General features: G+C 53.3%; 1 protein-coding gene across 2 annotated transcripts in view; it reads left to right on the top strand.

The window, feature by feature from the left end:
• WWP2 (WW domain containing E3 ubiquitin protein ligase 2) overlaps nt 1-21,983 on the top strand; it is a 38,291-nt gene extending 16,308 nt beyond the window's left edge. For both annotated transcript variants that reach the window (XM_035117796.3, XM_060276012.2), the window contains 18 exons: nt 2,766-2,887; nt 3,306-3,498; nt 6,041-6,130; nt 7,420-7,594; nt 9,670-9,724; nt 12,108-12,189; nt 12,655-12,783; nt 13,142-13,220; nt 13,399-13,470; nt 13,585-13,673; nt 14,282-14,441; nt 17,225-17,358; nt 18,170-18,310; nt 18,746-18,866; nt 19,345-19,449; nt 19,800-19,896; nt 20,234-20,306; nt 20,412-21,983. In XM_035117796.3, the coding sequence (XP_034973687.1) occupies nt 2,766-2,887; nt 3,306-3,498; nt 6,041-6,130; nt 7,420-7,594; nt 9,670-9,724; nt 12,108-12,189; nt 12,655-12,783; nt 13,142-13,220; nt 13,399-13,470; nt 13,585-13,673; nt 14,282-14,441; nt 17,225-17,358; nt 18,170-18,310; nt 18,746-18,866; nt 19,345-19,449; nt 19,800-19,896; nt 20,234-20,306; nt 20,412-20,511 (2,017 nt within the window). In that variant the 3' untranslated portion in view covers nt 20,512-21,983. The remainder of the gene's footprint in view (nt 1-2,765; nt 2,888-3,305; nt 3,499-6,040; nt 6,131-7,419; nt 7,595-9,669; nt 9,725-12,107; nt 12,190-12,654; nt 12,784-13,141; nt 13,221-13,398; nt 13,471-13,584; nt 13,674-14,281; nt 14,442-17,224; nt 17,359-18,169; nt 18,311-18,745; nt 18,867-19,344; nt 19,450-19,799; nt 19,897-20,233; nt 20,307-20,411) is intronic.
• Nucleotides 21,984-23,542: the final 1,559 nt, after the last annotated feature.

The raw sequence follows: 23,542 nt of genomic DNA, 5'->3' as shown, positions 1-23,542 counted from the left end.
TGGAGGCAGGCAACAAGCAGTTTAGTTTTTGCCCCCGGCCTGTTTCTTCATTGCGCTGCAAAATTGGGCCCTTGCAGGAAAACCTGGATGCTGGGATGCCAAATTCCCTAGTGAGCAGCACTTCCCTCACTGGATGGCTGCTTTGGGGTGAAATTGGTGTGGATGGGATTAGAGTGGGATTTGCTTCCACAAGCGATTGAGGAACATCTCAGGGCGATTTGCAAACAGGCTACAACAAATGTGCCTGCTCTCTCATTTTAGTGCTGTCTCTGATCAGAGAGGTTCCAAGGTGAGGTGTTTTGGGTGAGTGTGTGTGTCCCCCCCCCCAGATCTGTGTGTCTTGGGAAACAGTTTCTAAAGAAAGGAGAAAAGGGGATGGGAGGGAGGACCTTGGGCTCCATTTTCAGAAACAAACACTTGTGGCTGGTGGTCCTCCCTCCCGTTCTATCACCACCACCACCTTTTGCACAGATCAGAGGAATTTCTCAGCCTTGCGTTGCCCGCCTAGCGGTTCCCTGGCTGAGGAGGGCTGGCAACACCACCCTGCGACCAGGATCGATCACTCGTGCCTGTTTGCAAAGTGTTTCCTTGCATTTGCACAACAGAGATGGGCCCTCTCGCTGCTGGGTCCCCTCCTCCACTGTCTTTTTCCTGCTTCTCCTTGGGCGGGGGACCTTCTCCTTGCTCTCGGCTGTCCTTGGTGTCGCATTCCCCATTGTGCCCCCTTCCCCTTGCTGCTTCCCTGAGTCCTTCTCCCTGTGGGGTTGCTCATTCCTACCAAGGTCAGCTTGGTGCTGGTTTCCTTTCCCCCTCATGCCCTTTGCTCCTGCCCCCCCCAACTGCACTTGGAGAGAAACTGGCGGGAGGGAGATGCTTAGACAGTGTCTTGATCAGCCAGCATATCCTAGGGATCCTTTGGTTCTGGTTGGCCACTGTGGGAACAGGATGCTGGATTAGATGGGCCCTTATTTTGATCTCGCCTCCTTGACTCTGAAACAGCCTGACTCTCTGGACCCCAAGCCAGAATCTCTGGAGCTTTCTCTGCATGCGTGTTGGAATATAATAATAATAATAATTTATTATTTATACCCCGCCCATCTGGCTGGGTTTCCCCAGCCACTCTGGGCGGCTTCCAACCGAATATTAAAAACAGTACAGCATCAAACATTAAAAACTTCCCTAAAGAGGGCCATCTTCAGTTGTCTTCTAAAAGTAAAATAATTGCTTATTGCTTTGACATCTGCTGGGAGGGCGTTCCACAGGGCGGGTGCCACTACTGAGAAGGCCCTCTGTCTGGTTCCCTGTGGGGATTAGGGCCTATTACAGGTCGTGCCTCCCCTCTCTACCCAAGATCAGCCCTGCTCCCTGCTCCCACCACTTATTCACTCTACTTATGGGGAAACTGCCCCATTCCCTGCTGTCCCCAGCCTGTTCCTCCCACTGGTGCTGCCTGCCCCCTTTTCCAGGCTCCTATTTTAAGCGGCTGCTGTTCCCCGTGAGCTGTGCCATGTGACCTCCTCTGGTTTATTTCCACACGTCTATTAAAAGATGATGCCAAGTTAGGAGCCCCGTAGGAAGACAGCCTTGGCAGGATGGCTAATTTGGGCCTACACGACCTGCACAACGCAGCGGAAATGGGCAATTTGGGTTTCTAAAAAACACCCCTGGAGGTCCAGAGGTTGTTTATCCCCAGAGGGTGGGGTGGGTGAGCCATTCCTAGTGATGTCTGCGCAAGTCCTGTGCCAAAAACCTTACCACCTCGCTCTGCGTGCACTAATATGAAACTGTCCAGGATTTTGCCCTGGTTTTGCATTGTTCTTCTAAACCTTCTAACCCTTTAATGTATTTCTTTAAAAAGAAAAAGAAAAAACCAGACAAGCACACGAAAGCTTAACGCAGGTCCAATAAACTTGCTCTCCACATTTTGAACATTGTATAAGAGCACTATGAAAACAGAAACATTGAGAGTTTCCAGCTGAAGTGGAGGTAGTATTATAGCAGCTAGACGGTGTCAGGCTAGGATTGGAGAGGCCCAGGCTCAGATTCCCACCCAGCCGTGGAGCCCCCAGAACGACCCACCTCCACTGAATACTAGTTGCTGGGAATCGCAGGTGGGCTGAGTGTGGCTGTTGTACTTGGATCCAGCATGAAGTCTTCCCATAACAGGCATCTGGTTGGCCCCTGTTAGAACAGGATGCCGTACTAGATGGGTCATTGACCTCATCCCACAGGGTTCTACTTACATTCTTAGAAATGTAAGCGTTCTTACATTCTTATGAACTTGGGCCAGTCATTCTCTTTCTCAGCCTCACCTACCTCGCAGGTTTGTTGTGAGGATAACATAGTATGACTTCCACACACTCCAGCTGTGTGCAGAGATGCGGAATGTCTCAAACCAGCGCAAACTCCTCTTGTCTTCTGTTTCCTTCCTGGCATGTTTCTAGTCCTTATGTCTGTTGACAGAAACCTGATGAAACCTCAAAAACCTGGGTGTCTGGTCCCTGTAATGTTTGCTTACCCTCTTCCCTCTATTCCACTTGCAGTTGTGACTATTATGCAACCATGATCGCCATGATCTTGCAACTATATGTCCATGGACTCAATTTGCATGACTGACCTGTGCTATTTTGGTGCAGGACGAGGTATGGAATGTCATGGAGAACAGGCCCAGCCATTAGCCTTCCACCCTCCTGCCTACAAGGAATATAATGATCTGTGGAAACTCAGGAGACACTCCCCTCACCTCTCAACTGTTTCTTCTGCAGGGCACACAGACATGTGGCTGGAGTGGCCAGACAGAGCACAGCCAATGGGGAGCAAAGTCCCAGTCCCAGAGCCCAGCAGCAGCCAGCAGGCAAGACCCAGGATGGCACAGTGAATGGCACAGGTGAGAGTGGGGAGAGAGGAGGAGGAGGTGATGGTCTCTCCTCTGAAGCTCTAAGGCCAGCCCTGTGTGCCACCTCATTTGTGGAGGACCTGCGTTGCTCGCCCACCTGCTTTAATATAACTTTGAGATGCTACCTGGAGATGAAAGGTTATCTCCCCATGTCACTTCCCCAGTTTTACTTGACTGGCTGTGCTCTACAGACAGATGTTGCCATTGGGGAAACTCTAGGTCCTTCTCAGGATGGTGGCGATGGACCAGGAACGAGACCTTGGGGTCCTAGTGGAGAACTTGATGAAGATGTTGGCCCAGTGCATGGTATTCTGGACTAGATGGGCCCTTGGCCTGATGGCTCCTGCAATGTTCTTAGGAGGCATCAGCATCCCCTCAACTCTGCCATAATTGCTCCCCTCTCTTTCAGTGAATGGTGAACCTGCCAGTTCCACCCTCGATGTCCCTGAAGATGAACAGTCTGTGCCACCTGAGGCTATGTCAGGTGCAACCTCCAGCTCTGGCACAGCTCATGACTCTCCAAGGGCAGGGGAATCTGCCCCCAGCTCAGAGGCCCAGCCTTCTCAGCCAGCAGCACAGACTCTGGAGGTCCTGCCCTCTGGGTAAGTGGTGTCCTGCTCTCTGTTTGGGCACCTTGGCCATGGCATGAATGCCCACAGCCTTAGCCAACTAGGGGGAGGTTGGGAACGGTCACCAGGGAGTTGAAACCTTTTAAAAATATTATTCTGAATTAGAGGCTGTTTGCTGGGAGTAGAGTTTATCCTTGCAAGAACTCCTGCTCTCTTGTCTTTTCCAAAGTCCTCTCTTTCTAAGCATGATGGGGCCCCAGGCCTGCCTCACGAGACAGTTTCAGTGATTACTGTGATCATGTCTGTGAACCCCCTTGTGCATTTAAGAAATATGAATGCTAAGTATTATCATCGTTAGAAGAATGTTACAGTATTTTTGCAAGACCTGGAGTTTTAGGGAGGAAGGGCTGTGACTGAGGTCCAGCTCTGAGGATGCCTGATCTGGGAGCAGAGTTTGGATTACTAGGGTTAAGATTCAGTTGTGAACTCAACAGTTGTGACTCCTCAGCTGCACCTGTTCCCCTTCCTTCCATCCTCCCTGGTCCTGCAATGTGGCTATTTCTGTTGAGCCTTCCAGTGCCCAAACACCACCTCCTGACTCCTGCATTTCCGATGAAGCAAGCCATCTGTTTTCCTTCTGGCCTCTCAGTTCAGAGTCTCATGTGTGTGTTTGCATCACTTGCAGGTAATTGGGGGGCCGGCAGCTCAGAGCGCCTTTATGCTGGGCGTGTGAGCGCTACTGTTTTCAGGCCTCAGCCACTTCCTGTTTGCAGACAGCTGGAAAAGTCCAGGGCGTCTCAAAAGGCTCTTTCTTCTTGCTGGAGCTCTCCTCCCTTCCTGCTCACGTACTGCGGTGTGCCTGGGGTCCAGGAGGCAAGGGGGGCGCTTTATGCAGAGATGCTCCTGAAATGAAGGGCACACCACACAGCCTACAGCCGAGACACCCTTCCTTTAAGGATCCTGGTGCTGATGGTCCCCTGCTACAGTATATAGTGAGAAGCTTGTGTGGGTGTTGGGTGGGGACTGTGCTGTGTACAAGCCAAGTTTCCCCTGCTTCTGTGGCTGAGGGATCTCAGGGCCTCTGGTGGGGCAAGTCCACAGGCACTTCCAAGCCCTGGTGTGTATGCGCGCGCATGCAGGCCGCTTCCAGCTCCTCCTGTTGGCAGCCCGGCAGTGTTTTGCTTGGCTGCGTCGGGCGCCTGCTTCAGGCCACTCCATTTGCATGGGCACAAACAGGCTTGCGGGAGGTAGCCCATCAGAAGGGCGGGGGTACTGTAGGCTGCCTTTATGCTGCTCTCCCTTAACATCTGCACTCAACGTGGCAAGCACAAAAGCCTCTCACATACAAACAGCTGGAGCGGGGAGTGCAGGAGGCTGTGGAAAGCCATGGGGCTAAACTGTTCCATATGTGGGGTGGGGGTGGGGTGTTCATGTTCCTGGGAGACCCACGACATGGCCCTCAAGGAGGAGGACCAGAAGGGGTGCTGCTGTGCAAATCTGGGGTCCTTGTGGGGAAGGGGCATCCTGCTGTCACACACAGGCTCTCTTGCTCACTCACTCTCCCTCTGGGCTGACGGCAGAACAGACACCTCCTCTTCCCCCCCCCCCGCCCCCTGCCCTGCATCTGGTTCCTATCAGTGTTGCTCCTGCTTCGGGGACAGCGGCTCTCATTAACACGGCGGCGTGTACACCAGTTCGTGCCTTGTCTCGTGCATACAAAGAGGTGCATTATGCTCCCTTGCAACAGGCGCGGGCTGTGGTTCTTTACGTAAGGCAGGGCGTCTCGCTTGGACGGCAAGGTGAACTCAGTACTGCTGTTTTACTACCAGCAAACCTCATCTCCATTCAGAGCAGAGGTAGCCTGGGAGGATGGCGAGCTGATTGCCTGGGCAGCCACCTTCCTGAACCAGGTCTTGCCTTTATGGCATGGCAGTGCCCTGCCCTCTGGAGTGGAAGGCATTCCTTCTTGCAGATTGGTGGCCATTTATGATCCTCTGCAGAGCCTCCTGGAGTTTGGCTGGGGATATTTAAGAGGTGCATTCTGCATCTCCACAGTAACATGGTCTTGTATATCCTGTTTTGTTTTTTTAAAAAATAAAGTTTCTAGCCCTTATGAGTTGTTGTTGTGGTTTAAATGGCAGACTGTTCTTGGTGAAAGCGTTGCCCAATCAGGGACTGCTCCTTAATCTTGCTGTGATTGGCCAAAGCAAAACAAAGATGGGCTGTTATGTGTGCCTGCTGATGCCTTTTGGAAGCTGTAGGTCCTGCAGAAGTTGTTGGGGCCCCCAAACCTTGACACGCACCCTTGGATCTGGCTAGAGTATTGCTATGCAGTTGGAGCCAGTGGGTGCAGAGGAGGGGGTCCTGTGCCTTTGCTCATAGGGCAGCTTAAGTAAGCCACTGCGCTTACCTTACAGAGCTGTTGGAGTCATAGAGAAAGAGAGAGTCAAAAAGTTCTTCATGCTCTGGAAAATACTAGAAATAAGTAATAGCAACAAGGCTTGCCCAAGCTCACAAAATGGGACCTCCGTCCCCTTCTCACTCCATGTCTCCTCTCTTTCTTTCTGTCCTTCAGGTGGGAGCAACGAGAGCTGCCAAATGGGAGAGTGTATTACGTGGACCACAACACAAAGACCACCACCTGGGAGCGCCCTCTTCCACCAGGGTAGGTGCTCAGACATGAGCGTGCTTTGCAGGATCTGGTCTGGAGATATTCCAAGGAGGGTGGCCGGGTGTGCTGTGCGAAGCAGATGCTCTTCACGAGATCCTAACATATGTGATGATATATATACATATATACACATACACACACTGTATATATCTCCAAGGCCATAATTCCAGGGCAGGCTCAGTGTTCAGCTGCCCAGGGCTCACGAAGGCAGCTGGCACAAGGACAACCTGTTTTCATTACAAAAGTGTACATTTTGCTCTTTGGTCCAAAGGCTTTTAGAGCTACTTGCTCTTTAAAAAATGCAAATAACAGCATTAATTAGTTAAAATAGCAGTAGTGGAATAGTCGCGAAAAGCATGCCTACAAAACACCAGCTTTGGAACACATTTAAATCAGCCTAAAGGTCCACTTGGCGTTGGAAAGAGAGCAGAGTGTCTAGCAAGCAAGCCTCCTTGGGGAGAGCATTCCACTGCTTGGGCGGCCCTTTCTTTCCTCACCTTTGCTCCAGAAGATGGGGGAGCTTGGAAAAGGGCCTCCAAGAGGACGAGCCCTCCGGGGCCCTAAGCTGTTTAGGGCTTTGAAGGTAAGAACTAACACCTTGAGCTGTGCCCAGTGCAGATGCTTTTAAGACTGGCCAGGTGTCTTCCATACACCTGGTCCCAGTTGCCATGTTCTTTGCTAGTCAAAGTTTCTGAGTCTTCTTCAAGGGCACATGGCCAAACAGTGCGGTACCTGAGCCCAGCTCACACTCTATCCCAAGAAGGGCATCAAGCTGGCTCTCTAGCCATCACTGGTGAAAGGTGCTTCAAGCTGTGAAAATTGCTTGGGGTTCTGAGGACAGGGCTGGATTTAACAGGACACCCCCCCAAAAAAAATATCCTTCAAACCCAATCCTGTAAGGGGAGTGCAGCTCTGGCCAGAGAAGGCCGAACTCCACCTCCCAAATCTGTTACCCTAAAGGGGTGTGTGGGTTGAAGAGGGTTAATTGCTTGGATACTGGCAGAATTTTGGAAGAACATCTGGGGTGTCTGAAGAAGGGGAAATTCTTCATCCAACCCCCAAAGCCACCTCTGGCCCAGAAATGTTCCTTGGCAAAAGAAGTTCCCATGATGGTAGAAGAGGATTCATCGGCCACTTATGTATTTGTTTGTTTGTGTGTGTGTGTGTGTGTGTGTGTGTGTGTGTGTGTGAGAGAGAGAGAGAGAGAGAGAGAGAGAGAGAGAGAGAGGAGAGAGAGAGAGAGAGAGTGACAGAAAGATTAGGCTCTTCTTTCACCCCTGCAGCTGGGAGAAACGAGTGGATCCCCGTGGCAGGTACTACTACGTGGACCACAACACTCGCACAACCACGTGGCAGCGCCCCACCGCCGAGTACGTGCGCAACTATGAGCAGTGGCAGAGCCAGCGCAACCAGCTTCAAGGAGCCATGCAGCAATTCAGCCAAAGATTTCTCTACCAGGTGAGGGTATTCCCAGCCCCAGCCAGCTAAACTGCACAGAGCGGCTCTGCCACCTTCCCACAGCCACCAGTCCCTTTGTTAGGCTGCGAGAGCGACGATGCTCTAGGCTGCAGAGAAATAGCCCAGGAGAACTGGGTACCAGGAAGGGCTGCATCAAAGATGCCTACTAATACCTGCTGGTATCTACAGCAGAAGAGACCCAGAGGAAGAGCTGCAAGGGGACTTGGTTAGCTTACAGACAGGCCCCTTCCATAGCCCCTTCCTTTTGCGGGTTTGGTAGCCATTGCCTGCTGGCTGCCTCGGTTCTGCTGTGGTCTAGTGTTGCTCTGGAGCCTTCCCTTGAGGGCTCCGAGAGCCTGATTCCATTACTAGTATTGTTTGTTTCATTGTCACTATCCATAGGCAGCCCTGTAACAGAGATCCCAGGGCCGCTTACAGCAAGTAATAAAAGACAATGAAACAGTATATATTGAGAAAGGAGCAGCCAAGAGTAAAACAACATGAAACTGAAAGAGAAGGCCCCGAGGTTCCCCTCCTGGCTGCTACTCGCAGGACCCCTTGCCACTTAGTGAGGCCACAAGCAGCCAGGCACAACCCCTCTGCCCACCACTATTCTGTGTCTAATGTACCCTTAAGGAGGCCTTGTGAATGTGGTGCCTGTGGCTTGGAGTGTGGAAAGTGGCCGGTTTTCATTTAGGCAAGAGCGACTAGAAATGTCTGGTTGAAATTCAGGGGATTGGGGTAAGGAGAGACTGTGTTTCCCTAGTCCTGTGAACAGATCTGGTGTGAAGCTCCCTTTTTTGATTGCCAGTATTGCTGGCTGTCCCGAAGGAAGATGCCAGTCAGGCTCCCCTCCTGCCACTCTTGCATTAGACGGTGACGAGCAGGACTCTCCAAGAATATATGATGCGGACCCCAGTCTGGGTGCACTGCAGGGTCAGGACTTGTTGTGAGAGCCTGCCTGCCTTCCTTGGCTTGGGAACCTGATCCCCACTCCACAACACAGGAGGCACAAGACCCTGGCAGCACCATGGTGGTCAAGATAGAGAGGCCTGCATCCTGTTGTTATTCCCTTCTGTTGGGCCGATGGCTTATTCTCTGCCTCTACAGCCACCCCACAGAGGAGTGTGGAGAAAACTGCTCTTTGCCATACCAGAGCAGCTCCCTCCACGTGGAAAGGTGTTCAGAGGGTGCCATTGTTCGTCTTGTAGTGACTTTGCTGGCCAATAATGGAGTTGCTGTTCCCAGGAAGGCGACCCCAGCTTTTCGAGGGGTGTGACAGGAATGGGACTCTGAGCGAAAAGTCTTTTGACGTGAGCCTCCAGGTCCCAGGAGTTCTGTCTGGCCTGGCTTTCTCCAGAGACGAGGGAGGGAGGGGGCCTAATCTAAACAGTGCGCTGCTGAGGAACTGTCTCCCCCTCCCCAGCTTGCCCATCAGGCTTGAAATGGGTCCCCCGGCCCAGCTTGCCTGGAGTTGGATAAAGGTGCTTTGTATGGGGCCTGGACCTGTGGGGGGCTGTGGGGGAAACGCCTGTCTGTGCGGCATGAATGTTCCCTCAGTCCGTGAGCATCTCGCACCCGGCCGTTGGGTTTCACGGTCCTCTGTGAGGGAGGCAGGGCAGGGAGGGAGGGGGAGGAGGAGGCAAGCAGCCCGCAGGCCCAGCCAGGAAGCTCTGGGCGTGGACAGGGCTTGTGGGAATGATTTCATTGGAAAGGCCTGCAATATCCCCCCCTCCCCTTGTGTGTGGTTCTTGGAGGAGTTTGGAGGTGGGACTGTGGTGGGGCTCTCAGTCGCCTCAGCCAGCACAGGGGCAGCAGCAGCTGCTTTCTCGCCTCCCTCCCTTGCCTGCCTGCCACCTGGGCTTTTGCAGCTCCTGTCCTCTGCCCCAAGCCGCACACATTCAGGCATTTTGCTGTTCCCACAGTTGGTTGGGACGTGTGTGCTGTTGTTGTTTTTAGCCAACTTTGGCGGGTGGTGGAAGAGAAGGGAGGGTGGAGGGCAAAACGGCTGGACCCCATCCTGCCTTCCAGCATCTCTCTGGTAACCCCCGTGGTGTTTGTTTTGCCCCCTCCAGTCGTCGGGTGCCCCGTCTGACAATGACCCGCTGGGCCCCCTTCCTCCTGGCTGGGGTAAGTACTGCCTGGCTTCTTGGGCTTGGGGCTGCCCTTCCTGCTGCTTGTACTGCATCTGCCTTTGGTGTAGGTGGGGTGGGTGGACTTCTCTTCCTTAACGCTGAGGGCATGAAGAGTTTGTGTTGCTCGGCCAGCAAGACCTGCCTGGGCTCTGAGTTCAAATCCTGATATCATGGCAAAACTGTCTCCCAAGTCCAGCAATGCTTCTGCTGCCGGTGGTGCATTTCCAACCCTGGCTTCATTTGTTTCTCTTATTTGGAGGGAGGGTGGGTCGCTTCTGCTGGGCTCCCCTTGGAGCCTGCCTTGTCCCTGCTGCACCTGGGGGAGAAGGGGAGGTGATGCTAGGCAGTACAGGGGATGGAGAGAGCTTGTCCATGGTGGAGACACTTTGGGAAGCAGGTAGAAGTGGTTCTTGGAATGTAGAGCCACTGTAGAGCTTGGGATGTGTCAAAGGAGTCAGGGCTCACTGATCTGATGCTAACACCCGGGGAAGGAGGGAAGTGTGTGTGCATGGGGAGAGGATGCTGCCTCCCGTTGGACCCTGGGCCAATTAGAAGGAAACTAAGGGATGTCAACAGTCATTCTTCCCCCCTGCCCCCTACCTTTGCGAGGGAATTCAGAAGAAGCCCAGATGAGATCTGTGTTGCTGACACTGGACTGTGTGTGTGTTGTGCTCTTGTAAAAGGCCTAGCAGAAATGTTGTGGGAGGCCACTGGACTGTCCAGCAGGTTGGGGGAGTGGGGTCTGGAAGTCCAAACATCAGGAATTGAGAGCTCCTGTTTGGTCAGTTCTCCACCCCACCCAATTTGCGACTCAGGACCTTGGCAAGAGCAGCCCCAGGAGAGGCAGGGACTGCCTGCAAGGATTCAGGAGCTGAGAAACACGACTGGATGGACTTGAGGAGAGATGCTCTTGGATGCCTGGAGGGGGGCAGCTCTCACCAGGGGGACCCTTTTCAAACAGTCTTGAGAGAAATCATTGCAGCTTGGGTCAGTGATGCCACTGTGGGCTGCTGGGATCTTTGCCTGAGCATCAACAGCAACTTCCCTTTGCTGGAGACGGAGGAGAGGTTGTCAGCTGCTGCTGCTGCTGCTGCTACTACTACTACGACTACAGAGGGCTGAGCACCCAGCCTCACTGAAACCGGGTCCCGGTGTTTGAGAGAGAGACAGATGTCAAGCTTTGGCTCTTGGCAGTCTTGCACTTGTGGTGGTAGTGGGAGGTTGAAGAGGATGGACAGACGCAGTTGTCCAGACACCTGCTGGCCATCTGCCGGATAATCATGAGGACCTTGATGGTTTTATTTGACCCTTTGCCCCTCCCTCGGCACTCATCCTGGGCAGGGAAAAACAGAGAGGGACGGCCCTGGGGTTAAGCAGGGAAGTGGCAGTGGTGAGGCACCTTTCTGCTGTTTGGATCACAGGCTACCATGGCTGTGGGTTCTTCTTGCTCTGTTGGGGTGGGGGTGGGGTGGGGGTGGGAGAAGACTCTTTCCCTAGGAGTCAACAAATCTGCTTTGCCCTTGGCTGATCCTGCACACACAGGCCAGGCTCCCTACCCAGGTAGCTGAGTGGAGTCTCCAGAACAGCCCTGCTGGGGCTGAGAGGTCAGGGGAAGGGCCAGCTGTTTGGGGGCAGTTTGGGAGGGGGGGTGCACTGAGCCCCTCCCCACCTTTTGCAGGCCTGGCGTTAGGTTGCTTGCTGTGGTAGAACCGTCAAGGGCTTCAGAGCTAAAACTGGGGGAATGAGCAAGCATTGTTGTAGTGGGGTAGAGGTGAGCTTGAGTGAGCAGGGAAGGGGAGAGAGAGGCTGTCCTGCTTGTGAGCTTGCAGAGGAAGGAGTTTATCACAGACTCTCATTCATGGGCACCACCTCCCTCTCTGGGAAATGGGTGCCTAAAGCTAGGCCTCTGAGGCTGGGAGATGAGCTGTGCCTGAGCCAAGGGGGTGCTGACTGGGATGCAACTTGTGTTCCCCCAGAGGAGGAAGAGAAGTGGTCCCGAACCTTTCAGATGTTTGAGACTCCAGCTCCCATCAGCCCTAGCCAGTGGAGTAGAGGGTACCTCCAGCTGGAGGGGTGCCAGGTGGGGGAAGGAGGGGTGAGGGGCAAGGCTGAGTTCCTTGTGGGAAGAGGCTGGCATGTCTTGGGCCTCTTCCATGCAAGACCTGGAGGCAGAACTCTCTCTGTGTGTACAGCAGTGCTGCTGTGACAGGGAGCATGTCGGAAAACCCTGGCGTGTCAGGCTCATCCCATCTGAGCCTGGCTGCTATGTGTCTGCTGGTTCTGGATTCCCCATTAGATTTCCCTGCTGGGCCCCAATCCAGCCTGGCCAAAGAGAGGAAAACTAACATTGCCTCTCCATTCTTTCCCTCTCCTTCCAGAAAAAAGACAGGACAACCGGCGAATCTACTACGTGAACCACAACACCCGCACCACACAATGGGAGGACCCCCGCACCCAGGGGTAGGCTTGGGTTCCTTTTGCTGTCTTGCACTCTGGGACTCCTGTCTAGTAGCCTTGGGGCAGCTGTGAGGTCTTTTCAGCCTGCAGAGGGGCATAGGAAGCTTGCAAGGGGTCTCAATCTGTCCACTGGGCCCCACAGATGGACCTGAGTTGCAACATTCCCAGCGGCTGGAGGAATGTTTCTCCTGGGACAGGCAGGGGAGGCTCCTTCTCAGGCCCTTGGGCATGTGCCCTTAGTTCAAAGCCTGGTGAGCAGGCAGAATGACTGTCTCTGTCTACTCCTGGTTCCTGCCCAAGGCTGAACTGGAGCTAGCATACTGGGCATGGGTGGAGCATTTTGTGAGATGGGTTGAGACCACCAGGAGCAGAAGCTGCCGCTGCCTCCTGCTGCAGTGGGTGGGCCTGGGCAGGGGGAAAAGATCAGGTCAAGGTGTGTGTTGTCATTGAACTTCTTACTCTGCTCAGGATGATCCAGGAGCCAGCGCTGCCACCTGGCTGGGAGATGAAGTATACGAACGAGCGGGTGCGTTACTTTGTGGACCACAACACCCGCACTACCACCTTCAAAGACCCCCGCCCCGGGTTTGAGTCAGGGTAAGTCTCTCCGGTGTGGTGCTCTGTCCTATCGGCATCGCCCAGAATAGGCTCCAGGTGCCTGTGGGTTTCTTCCCGGATGGAGGATTCCTTGTGAGGGGGGATTTTTGGCCATCTGACCCTTGTTTGCCAGCCAGGCTTTGAGGGATGGTGCAGTGCATTGTGGGAGCTTTCAGGACCTTCCAGATACAGTGCTGAAGATAGTGGGATATCCACTCTGTGTTCTTGGAAGGTATCTAATGAATCTGGAATGTTCACACAAACTTAAACTGTGGGAGAGAAGGAAACCAGTCAGTCTCAAGACCCAATAAATGTGAATGTGGCCTGGGTCCCGCTAAGGCCGTGTTTCCTGTTTCAGGAGTAAGCAAGGTGGGTCACCCGGAGCATACGACCGAAGCTTTCGCTGGAAGTTCCACCAGTTCCGCTTCCTTTGCCACGTGAGTTGCTCATCCACCATGTTCCCAGCAGAGCAGGAGGAGAAGCTGTGAGATTCCCAGAAAATCTGTGGCTCCTGGTGGCGGGAGGTGGGTGGGGACGAGGATGCCCAAACCTAGGCAGGATGCAGGGACCAAATGTGGGTTATTTGGCCTCTCACAACCTGTATCTCCTTCACAGTCCAACGCGCTGCCCAGCCATGTCAAGATCAGTGTCTCTCGGCAAACACTCTTCGAAGATTCCTTCCAGCAGGTGACTGAGGCCTGGTCAGGTGGGGGGGGAGGGGAGGGGAGGCTGGTCATCCCTTGGGCAGAACACCCTTGTCCTCTCCCCACTGCACCTGCCAACTCACTTCTCTCTGCTCAGATAATGAACATGAAGCCTTACGATCTGCGGCGTCGACTGTACATCATCATGCGTGGGGAGGAGGGTTTGGACTACGGCGGAATTGCCCGGTGAGTCAGCACAGCACAGTGGGGTGGGGTGGGGTGGGGGAGCTTCAAATTTCCACCCTCCTTGGTCCTTCGGGATTTATCCCACCCTGGGAAAGCTGCTGAAGCAGCAGCAGCGTGGAAGTGACCCAGGACATCGGGGTGGGATCGACAGGGCCTGGCCTTCTGCAGAGAGTGTGTGAGGGTCCCCTGGTTGGCTGGCTGTGCAGCCTGAGACTTGAGAGGCCTCCTGGTGGCCTCCTCTGTGGAGCTTCGAGTCCAGCGTGTTCCAGACGGGCTGCCACTTCTTCTGCTCCAGACGGCAGCCGCTCCCGCCCTGCAGGAGCTTCTGACGCATCTCCCTGTGTCCTGCCAGTGGTTTTACCCTATGGTAGGTTACGTCATGCTGTTCTACCACAGGGTAGAACCACGGACAGGATGCGGGGGCTCTCTGCACCAAAGGAGGGAGATGGCCAAGAGAGAGCAGTGATTGTGACTGCCGAAGGAGCCTGTGTGCGCAGGCCTCCGCCCACCCCTGCGCAGGACGGGTGACAATGGTTGGGCCTGAATGGCTAGGCTGGGCTGGCTCTCATCCGCCTTCCTTGTCTTCCCCCCCTCCTACACCCCAACAGCGAATGGTTCTTCCTTCTATCCCACGAGGTGCTCAACCCCATGTACTGCTTGTTTGAATACGCTGGCAAGAACAACTATTGCCTGCAGATCAACCCTGCCTCGTCCATCAACCCCGACCACCTCACCTACTTCCGCTTCATTGGCAGGTTCATCGCCATGGTGAGCATCTCCTATACTAGCACCTGGGGGGTGGGGCCAAGGCCGTCTCTGCCTCTGAAGGCTTTTGTGCAGGGGCGGCGTGGGGCTGGGTGGGGCTTCTCCTGTCTCTCACTACCTCGGGAGTTCTGCCCTTCACCTTGACTGCAAAATCATTGGTGGCTGTGCTTTCTGTAGCATTTGCACAAGCCACGCCACTTGCATTTCGAGGGTGCTTCATCACAGTGTAGGCAACTTTTTCTCTAAACTCAGATTGCCAACCAAGAAGTGCAGGTCGTTGCAAAGCAAGGACCATAGTTCAGTGGCACTGTGTCTGCCTTGTATATAGGAGGCCCCGGGTTCAATCCTTGGCATCTCCAGGTGGGCTGGGAAAGACTCCTGACTGAAAACCTGGAGAGCTGCTGCCAGTCAGTGGAGACAGTACTATGCTTAGGTGGGCCAATGGTTTGTCCTGGAATAAGGCAGCTTCCTGTGTTCCTATGAAGCTGCTTTAGGTCAAATCAGGCCACGGTTTGATCTATCCTAGTATTGCCCAGCCCAGCCTGGTGCCCTCCAGATGTGTCAAACTGCAAATCCCACCCACCCCCTAACCATTGGCTGCGGCTGATGAAGGGTACCAGGTCGGGGGAAGCTGCTGTGCTGGCTGGGTTTCAGACAGGAGAGAGGAGCTTTGTCTAGCTGGCGACTGATGGAATCCATGCATCTAGCAAAAAAGAGTCCTCAAAAGCTCTGTTGGCCACAATAAAAAACCGTTGGCCACAGTTTTTACGTTGCCAGAAAGGTTCTTTTGTTGCTTTTTCTTCAGGAGGCTAACATAGCTACTACCTCTCTGGGATCTGATACTGAGCTGTAGTTCTAGTGGCATTCAGGAGAGGCTACTGTGAAATCTTCAGGAGCGATGCATCAAGTGTTTGCTCTTAACAATCTTTGAGGTGAAAGGGAGGCACCCCCCTCTTTTCCCAGTAGCACCCATTGCCATTAGCAGCCGCTTTGCAATGTTCATCCTGTCCAATTCCACCCACCTCACCTGGCCAACCAGTGTTCTGGCAGCATTTTGCTTCTGGCTGTGCTGCTATTTCTCCATTGTATTCTGGCCATTCATGGATCACGTGGGGAAGGACATGATGGTGTCACGGCAAGCAGCTTTGAACTCTCTGGTGGGGTGGGGGGGTGTCTGTCGCCAAGGCAACCCTGTTGCACGTTGGCCTGGTTCCTTTGGCAACAGGGACACATTTCTGCCCCTCCCAACAGTTTTGCTGGGAAAAGGTGTACACAGGAAAGAGAAATCATTTTTTCCCTTGGAATAAAAAAAGAAAGGGAGTTTTGCAGAGTGGGAATCAAAATATTTGCGTTCTTCAAAACTAAATTTAATTCTGTGGCCAAAGACGGCTTTGTATCCATTGAGTTCTGAAATGGCACGTAAAGTCTCCTGTTCTGACTTCGTTGAGCAGAAAGGAAGCAGCCAGGAAAAATGGATCAGGTCAGGTGGCCTCTTTGTGACAAGTGTGTGTCATGGAACACTTTCTTCCCTTGTTTTTTCCAGAGTTCTGTATTTTTGTTTCTTAGCAGAGAAAGGAGTGTAACTCCCCCCGCCCTTGATCCTCCTAGCAAAAGGGGAGGAAAACTTGGGCCTTTGGCCTGGCCTGAGAATTCTGCAGGAGGAAAATGCAGCTGCCCACACCTAAAGAAAGGGGCTGCTTGTGAATTAACACCCCCCCCCCGGTGCTCTAGGGGGCAGGCGCTGCCCCCAGACCGAGTCTCGGGGCCTGATCCCTGGGTGGGCTTGCCCTCCTTTGGCCTTCGAAAGAGCAGGAAGAACTTTTCCCAATGGTTTCCCCTCCTGGCTCCCCCTTCCCCTCCAAACCCTAGACTATTACTCACCACTGGGCTGGTCTTTTCCAGACGCGCAAAAGCGTCTGCGTTATTCTTGGCTCCCAGAAGACCGTTCTGTGGCTGCGGAGTTTTGATTAAACAAACGTTGCTCCAGAGCTGTTTGGGGAGCAGGCTGGCTCCCTCAGCTCCCCAGAGGGGGACATTTGGGTACCCGCTGGAAAGAAAAATGCGGGTGGGGTGTGTGTGCTAACAGTCCCTGCGGCTTTCAGCCTTTAAAGCTCTTTGTTGCTTCAGGCGCAGGTACTGCCGAGTGCCACCAGAAACATAAGGCCCCTTCCTTGGGTCATCTAGCTGAGTATCGCCATACACGGGCTGGCAGTGGCTTTCCTGGATTTCAGGCAAAGGTCCTTCCCAGCCCTGCCCGGAGATTGAATCAGGAACATTCTGCATGCCAAGCAAGGGCTCTGCTACTTGCGGGTCCTTATTGTTGGCAAAGGAAGAGAGGGCTTTCTTCTCGGTGACACCTCAGCTGGAGTGCCCCTCCCTAAAGAACCATGCCTAGCACCCATTTTGTTGCCTTTTAGGCATCAGGGTACGGCACCCAATTCTCTGGGCATTGAAATGAGTTGTGTTTTAAAGACTAGAAATGGAGTCCACACACACACAACCACTATGCTACTTTATGTGATTTTTATCCTGTCGTCGGCTGGGCTTTCTGTGGGACTTGGATTCCAAATGAAGACGGGGCTAAATGTTTCTGGTATATCGGCACCTTAAATTTTTTAAAAATGAATAACATTGGAGCCTAGAGTGCAGTGGAGGTGTGTGTCTGGGGGAATGCAAGAAGAGAGTTGGTGGGATCAGCTGCCCCTTTGATGTGTGTGTGTGGGGGTTTGTTGCTAAGCTTGCTCTAATGTACTTTTTCGTGGTGTGTGTGTCTCCTTGTGCTGCAGGCTCTGTACCATGGCAAGTTCATCGACACGGGCTTCACACTGCCCTTCTACAAGCGCATGCTGAACAAGCGGCCGACCCTCAAGGACCTGGAGTCCATCGACCCCGAGTTCTACAACTCCATCGTCTGGATCAAGTCAGTGCCAGCAAGGGTGCTGCTTGCCCCACCCCCAATTTCCTCCTGAGCCCATGTCCCATGGAGCTGCTGCCCCAAACCCACTGATGGCTTGCACAGCCACTTTTAACCTGTGGCGATCTTATAGCACCCAGCAATACAGCCCCCGCCCCTCTCCTATTGCTGTCGCCTGGCACCTTGCCCAAGTGCGCAGCATTTAGTTGCTCTCATCTTCTGTGTTTCATGTGCCCCAAAGCCTGAAGGCTGAGGGTTGCAGTGTAAAAGCAGGAGGAGCAATCCGCCAGCCCAGGGGCCAAATGTAGCCCTCCAGACCTCTCTGGGAGGTTCCCCACAAGGGGAAGTGACCCTCCAGCTGAAATAGGTCCCACCCTGGTGTAAAGAGGGTGACAAACAAGACAGAGCAAAGGGGGAAAGTGAAATAGCCACCTAGAGAAGAGACCTTGATCTGAATGTTGCTGTTATAATGAGCAGAAGAGGGAGGATGAAATTGGCGGGGACTGCTTGTGGCATAGCGCCAAGGAATTGTGGTTTGCAAACCAAATTAGGGCTGGGGATGCTGAGAGCAGGTCTTGTGGTATCTTCTGGGGGGAAATTAAGCTACTGAGACTGCAGGGGCAGTTCTGTCCGTCCCAACTAGGGATGCCATGCATGCCTGGGACTCGGGATATCCTGCCATCTACAGCAGCCACTTGGCCTGTGATCTTTAGCCCCCAGAGCATGATTCTTGTATGTTTTAGTGGCAGCTGCTGAGGTCCCCGACTGTCCTCCTAGTGAAGATTCAGCTGCTGCTTCTCTCTCCCACCCTTTGCAGAGAGAACAACCTAGAGGAGTGCGGCCTGGAACTCTACTTCATTCAGGACATGGAGATTCTGGGCAAGGTCACCACCCATGAGCTGAAGGAGGGTGGAGAGAGCATCCGGGTCACTGAGGAGAACAAGGACGAGTACATCATGTGAGTTCCTGGTCCTTGCTTTCCTGAGGCTTAGAGGTGCTTCAAGAAGCAGCTTGGCCACAGAGGCTCTTTCATTTTGCATGCCATTTGACTCCAGGAATTGCCTCTTTGAGGGGCTGCTGACCAGGCAGTGTGGTAGGCCACGAAATTAAGCTCTGCACTCTGCTGTTATGCTAGCCTTGGGCATTTGGTGCTCAGTTCCCCCATCTGTAAAATGGGAACGTTGTGGACCAGCTTCACTGGCTGATTCTGAGGATGAATGCGATAACAGATGATAAGGCATTTGGGATACTCAATTGTGGTGTGTGTGTTCATTAATCCATGAAATGCAGGAAATAGGGTCACGTAGCTGAGGTTTGGATGAAGCCAGGGCCAGGTCAATCAGTTGCAGGTCTTTGGGTGCCCAAGGGGTGCTGAGTCTGTCTATCCTTGCAGGTTGCTGACGGACTGGCGGTTCACCCGGGGTGTGGAGGAGCAGACCAAGGCCTTTCTGGATGGCTTCAATGAGGTGGCACCTCTGGAGTGGCTGCGGTACTTTGATGAGAAGGAGCTGGAGGTGAGCTGGGATGTTGGGAGCGTGAGGGGCCTGTCCTCCTGCCCTGGGCTCTGCCTTCGTACTCTGTCAGGCTGTGCAGAGGTCACGGCAGTTGAGTAATCTACTCTCTGGCTTCCAATGAGCCAGCTGACTGTTAAATGATTGTCAGTGGAACAATTATTGAGAGAAAGGGACATTTCAGAGGGACCTTGGTATTTACTCAATTTGAATTTTTTTTAAAAAAGGTTCTGACTAATTGAATCTCCCTACAGCCCCTCACCGTCTGACTAATCGGGAAGTAAAACTTGTAAAACACACACACACACATTTTAGTCCAATGTATCAAGTAGGCAGGTCAAGTTTAGCTTCCAGTCTGCAAGATGCCCAAGTTCCGCAGCCACACTCTCAAAATGATAGAAGCCTTGCCTTGGTGGGTTTTGCCTCTGGACTCTCCAGGTGACCCGGGCTGGGCCCCCTCTCGCCTTCTCCTCCCTTCTAGCTGATGCTGTGCGGCATGCAAGAGATTGACATGAGTGACTGGCAGAAGAACACCATCTATCGGCACTACACCAAGAACAGCAAGCAGATCCAGTGGTTCTGGCAGGTGAGCCTCCCCAAGGAAGAGCTCCTGGCCAAGGGGTCCCCTGTATGGACAGGGGGAAAGGAAGCTTTGCCCTGGACAAACCCTTGGATGTGGCAGAGTACTGACACATGTCTCTGATCATGCGCAGAGTGCATTTTCCTCATCAGTAAGTCACCGTGACTCATAACCTGTTTGCAGGACCTTTTAGTCAAAGGATCTGACTTCCAACCAGATGTCTCTCCCCGCACTTAGCTGTCATTGTTATTAACACAGTCAGTGTTGCTTTGAGCAAATCCCTGTCGCTGAGAGCCTGAAATATTTTTGGGAAGGTGGGAGCCTGGTTTGACATCCCCCAACCATGTTGGCTGCAGGTGGTCAAGGAGATGGACAACGAGAAGAGAATCCGGCTCCTGCAGTTTGTGACGGGGACTTGCCGGTTGCCAGTCGGAGGATTTGCTGAGCTTATTGGTATTTGTGCATTTGGCTGCCTAGGGAGGGAGGCAGGGGATGTTGCTGAGTGACTGTGGGAGAACTTCATGGGGGGGGAGGGTTGTGTGGTTCTATCTGTCAGCCTTGGAGCAGGGCTATGGTGGCACATGGAAGTTGTTTTGAGCCTGTTTGGTTGCCTTTGCTTGTGGTGAAGGAACTCAGCTCAATCTACTTCTCAGCTCTAGTCTTACAAGGTGGGGTGGGGTTGCCAAGATGGTTTGCAAGCCAGTTTGCATTTGAAGTGCAACTGTGTGTTCTTGTCACACCCCAGGGGTACTTTTTGTGGGTTTCTGATCTTGTGCTTCTTTTCTGACAGGCAGCAATGGGCCCCAGAAGTTCTGCATTGATAAGGTTGGCAAGGAGACCTGGCTTCCCCGTAGCCACACATGGTGAGTTAGTCTGCTTTGGCCCTTCCTGCCCATGCTTTGGGTGGGTGGGAGGGCACTTCCTTTCCTTTCCCCCTGCTGATTGGCTGTGCTGTCTTCCTTTTGCAGCTTCAACCGCCTGGACCTGCCTCCCTACAAGAGCTACGAGCAGCTGAAGGAGAAGCTCCTTTACGCCATTGAGGAGACAGAGGGCTTTGGGCAAGAGTGACTCCAAAGAGATCCTCCTGGGAAGCCATCCTGAATACCTGGAAATGGAGTCAAATTTCCAGGAAGGAAGGAAGGAAGGTGGAAGGAGGTGGCTTTGTGGAAGAGGGATTGCCCAGGCCTAGATCTCGTGGTTGGAGAACTAGAGGCTGCAGAAGGTGCTTCCCTTCTCTGCCCCCCTCTCCCCCCCCAAAAAAATATTCAGTTGAATTGCTTTCCAACAGAGCAGTGGCTGCAAGTGGTATCCACCTCCTTCCCTGTGGATTCCTTGTACCAATTTCTGAGCTATGCGGCCATTCTGCCCCATCTATGGGCCTCATGGGCTTTTGTCGTAGCTACCTTTTAAAGCAATCCAGACCCACCCCCCACTGGTACCACCCCACCAGGACATCCTGAACATTATGTCAAGGCATTCTGCACAGGGAAAAAGAGCACTTTTGAGAATTCCCCCCTTGCCAAGGACACTTGAGTGTTTTGTGAGCCCCTGCTCCAGATAGCCACTGGGGATCGGTAGAGATGGGTGGGATCTAGAGGCAGGATTCCCTACAACTTTCCTAAACCCACCTCCTCTTACCTGAGGCCTTTTCCCACTCCCTGTGCTGGTAGATGAGGCTTCTGCGCGCTGCAATCACGCTGGTTTTCTGCTGAGAGCAGTGGGCAGGCTCCTCTCCTCCCCAAACCCATGAAGCAGAAGATAGGGCAGGGCCCCAGGCAGTCCCCAGCTGTGTCATGGAGCAGGATCTGGGCTGTTGAAAGCAGCAAATGAGTACCCCACTCAACCCCAAAGGCTACAGACCCAGAGCCCTCAGGAAGAGAGAGGGTGGCCTTTGCCCAGATTGCAGGGGAGGCCAAACCAGGCTTCAGCCAAGCATGGAGAACCCGAGTCTCCTGATTTGAGCTGTTCCAAGTCTTGTTGGAAGTGGGGCATCTTCTTTTTCTGGAAACATTGATGCCCAGTGAGCTGCAAGATTGTAGAGGGAAGCCTTTACCTTGAATGTCTACAAAACAGGTTAGCCCAAGTGCAGAACTCTGAACTTTTTTTGCACTAAAAGGCAGGAAGAAGGGGCAGGGGACGAACCAGAAGAATCCCCCGTCTTTATTTCTGGGTGTTTTTTTTGTTTTTAAATCCTCTGGTTGGAGTATGTGTGGCTGGCACACCCTGAGAACAGGGACCAGATGCAAGAGTGGGAGTGGCATATGTCTGCGTGTGTGTCCTATGGCTACATGACAGAGGGTGGGGACGCCTCAAGCCTCCACAGCAAGGTGTATATCTGCATATGAGAGCTGGACCGTGTGTGTGTGTGTGCGTTCATTCAGTTTGTAAGTGTGTGTATATATATATATAAATGTGTATATAAATGTCTGTGGATACAAAGAATTGCAATAGCTTTTGATGGGGATCCTGGATAGTTTTGTACTGCATCATCCTGCCTCAGTGACGCCAATTTCTTGTGCAATAAACAATCCGCAGCTGCTTGTGGGCTTCATGTGTCCCTCTGTGCTTTGGAAGCCTGTTGCGGCTTCTGGGTGCTGGGTGGGGCGGTTCCCAAATGTGTACATGGTGAAGGTTGTTGCTGTATTGAAGAGCCACAGGTGGGGGCACTGCAGCTCTCATCGCCCTCTGGTTTGTGTGCTTCCCCCAATCCCCCCACTGTTGGATGACCCAGTTGAGTTTGGCCTGACTCCTGCCTGTTTCCCTGCTTGGGTGGATGTTTTTGACCCCCTGTTCCTAATGCTCTGGCTTGAAAGGGGAACATCCTGTGGACAGGCAAAGAAGAACAGCCCTAGGCAGGCCTGGAAAACCAGGGCAACCAAAAGGAGTTAAATTCTCCTTGCTTTTAAGCACATCACCCAGCCCACTGCTATGCTGCAAATACTTGCCTCTGTCATACAACTCAGCAGCTAGACGAATCTCCCCATCTAGTCCACTTCAGCAGTGAAGAAGTGGCACACATTTTCGCAGCACAAGTGGGGAGGCATAGGAGCTCCTGCAACCACTGCTCAAGGGCCTGCAAAAGTTTGCATGCACTCGGAAGAGTGGAGAAAGGACCCCAAGGGACATAGCTGCCAAGTTTTCCCTTTTCTCGCGAGGAAGCCTATTCAGCATAAGGGAAAATCCCTTTAAAAAAGGGATAACTTGGCAGCTATGCCAAGGGGCTCAGTTGCAGGAGGGCTCATGTAGGCTGCTTGGACTTCAATGTTTTTCCTGTTCGGGTTTTGAAAGTGTGTGCCCAGAAGGGGCTGGGGAGAGTGGTGTTCTTATAAGCAGGAGTGCTATTGGGCTTTCCAGGATGGGCATCTGCCAGGCCACTGTCAGAACAGCAGGCTGGGCTAGATGGGGCCCACTTGGGTCTGATCGAGCTACAGGGCTCTGCTTATGTTCTTCGAATGCTCAGACAGGAAAGACACATTTTGCAGCAGTCCCAGGCCGCCACCACCGCCTTCCCCAGCTGACTTCTTTCCTGCTCCAACCAGGGAAACCAAAGAGGCCCCCAAGCTAGCCTGGCGCCAACGGAGCCATTGCAGGCCGGGCACACAGGCTGCTGCTCTTGGCATTTGGAAGCGAAGGTGGGGAGTGGGGGGAGGTGTGACCACTTCCCCCAACTCTTTAGCGCACAACCAGAGCCAGAATGGCTCTGCTGGGCAGCATTTGGTGCCAAAGACAAGCCCCCTGTGTTTCAGAGGAAGTTTCCAGGGCCTGAAGGGAGGGAATTTGCTACCTGAAGGACTGTCAGAGGAGAGGGGTTGGGGCCTGTAGCGGAAAGATTCCCCCTCCTCCCTCTGCCGTCTTTAAAAGCATAGCTTTGTCCCTGAAGGCAGAGAGCAGCCTTGTGTTGTGGGCAGAAGGAGGGAGCAGCAAAACATGTTTAGCTTGGCCAAGAGGCACTGGCTGGCTTTGTGAGCTCTGCTGCAGGGAAAGAAGATCACCCTGTTCTCTGGGGAAGCAAAGCAGCCAGAGATTCCCACTGCTGGGGGAGGCACTCTGGGAAGCCAGGAGGGCGAGCCCCATGCCCTTGTTTGGCCTGTGAAACCCT

Source organism: Zootoca vivipara, chromosome 6, assembly GCF_965207765.1.
Source record: "Zootoca vivipara chromosome 6, rZooViv2.hap1.1, whole genome shotgun sequence".
NCBI lineage: Eukaryota > Metazoa > Chordata > Lepidosauria > Squamata > Lacertidae > Zootoca > Zootoca vivipara.
This window is presented reverse-complemented; position numbering and strand designations above follow the sequence as displayed.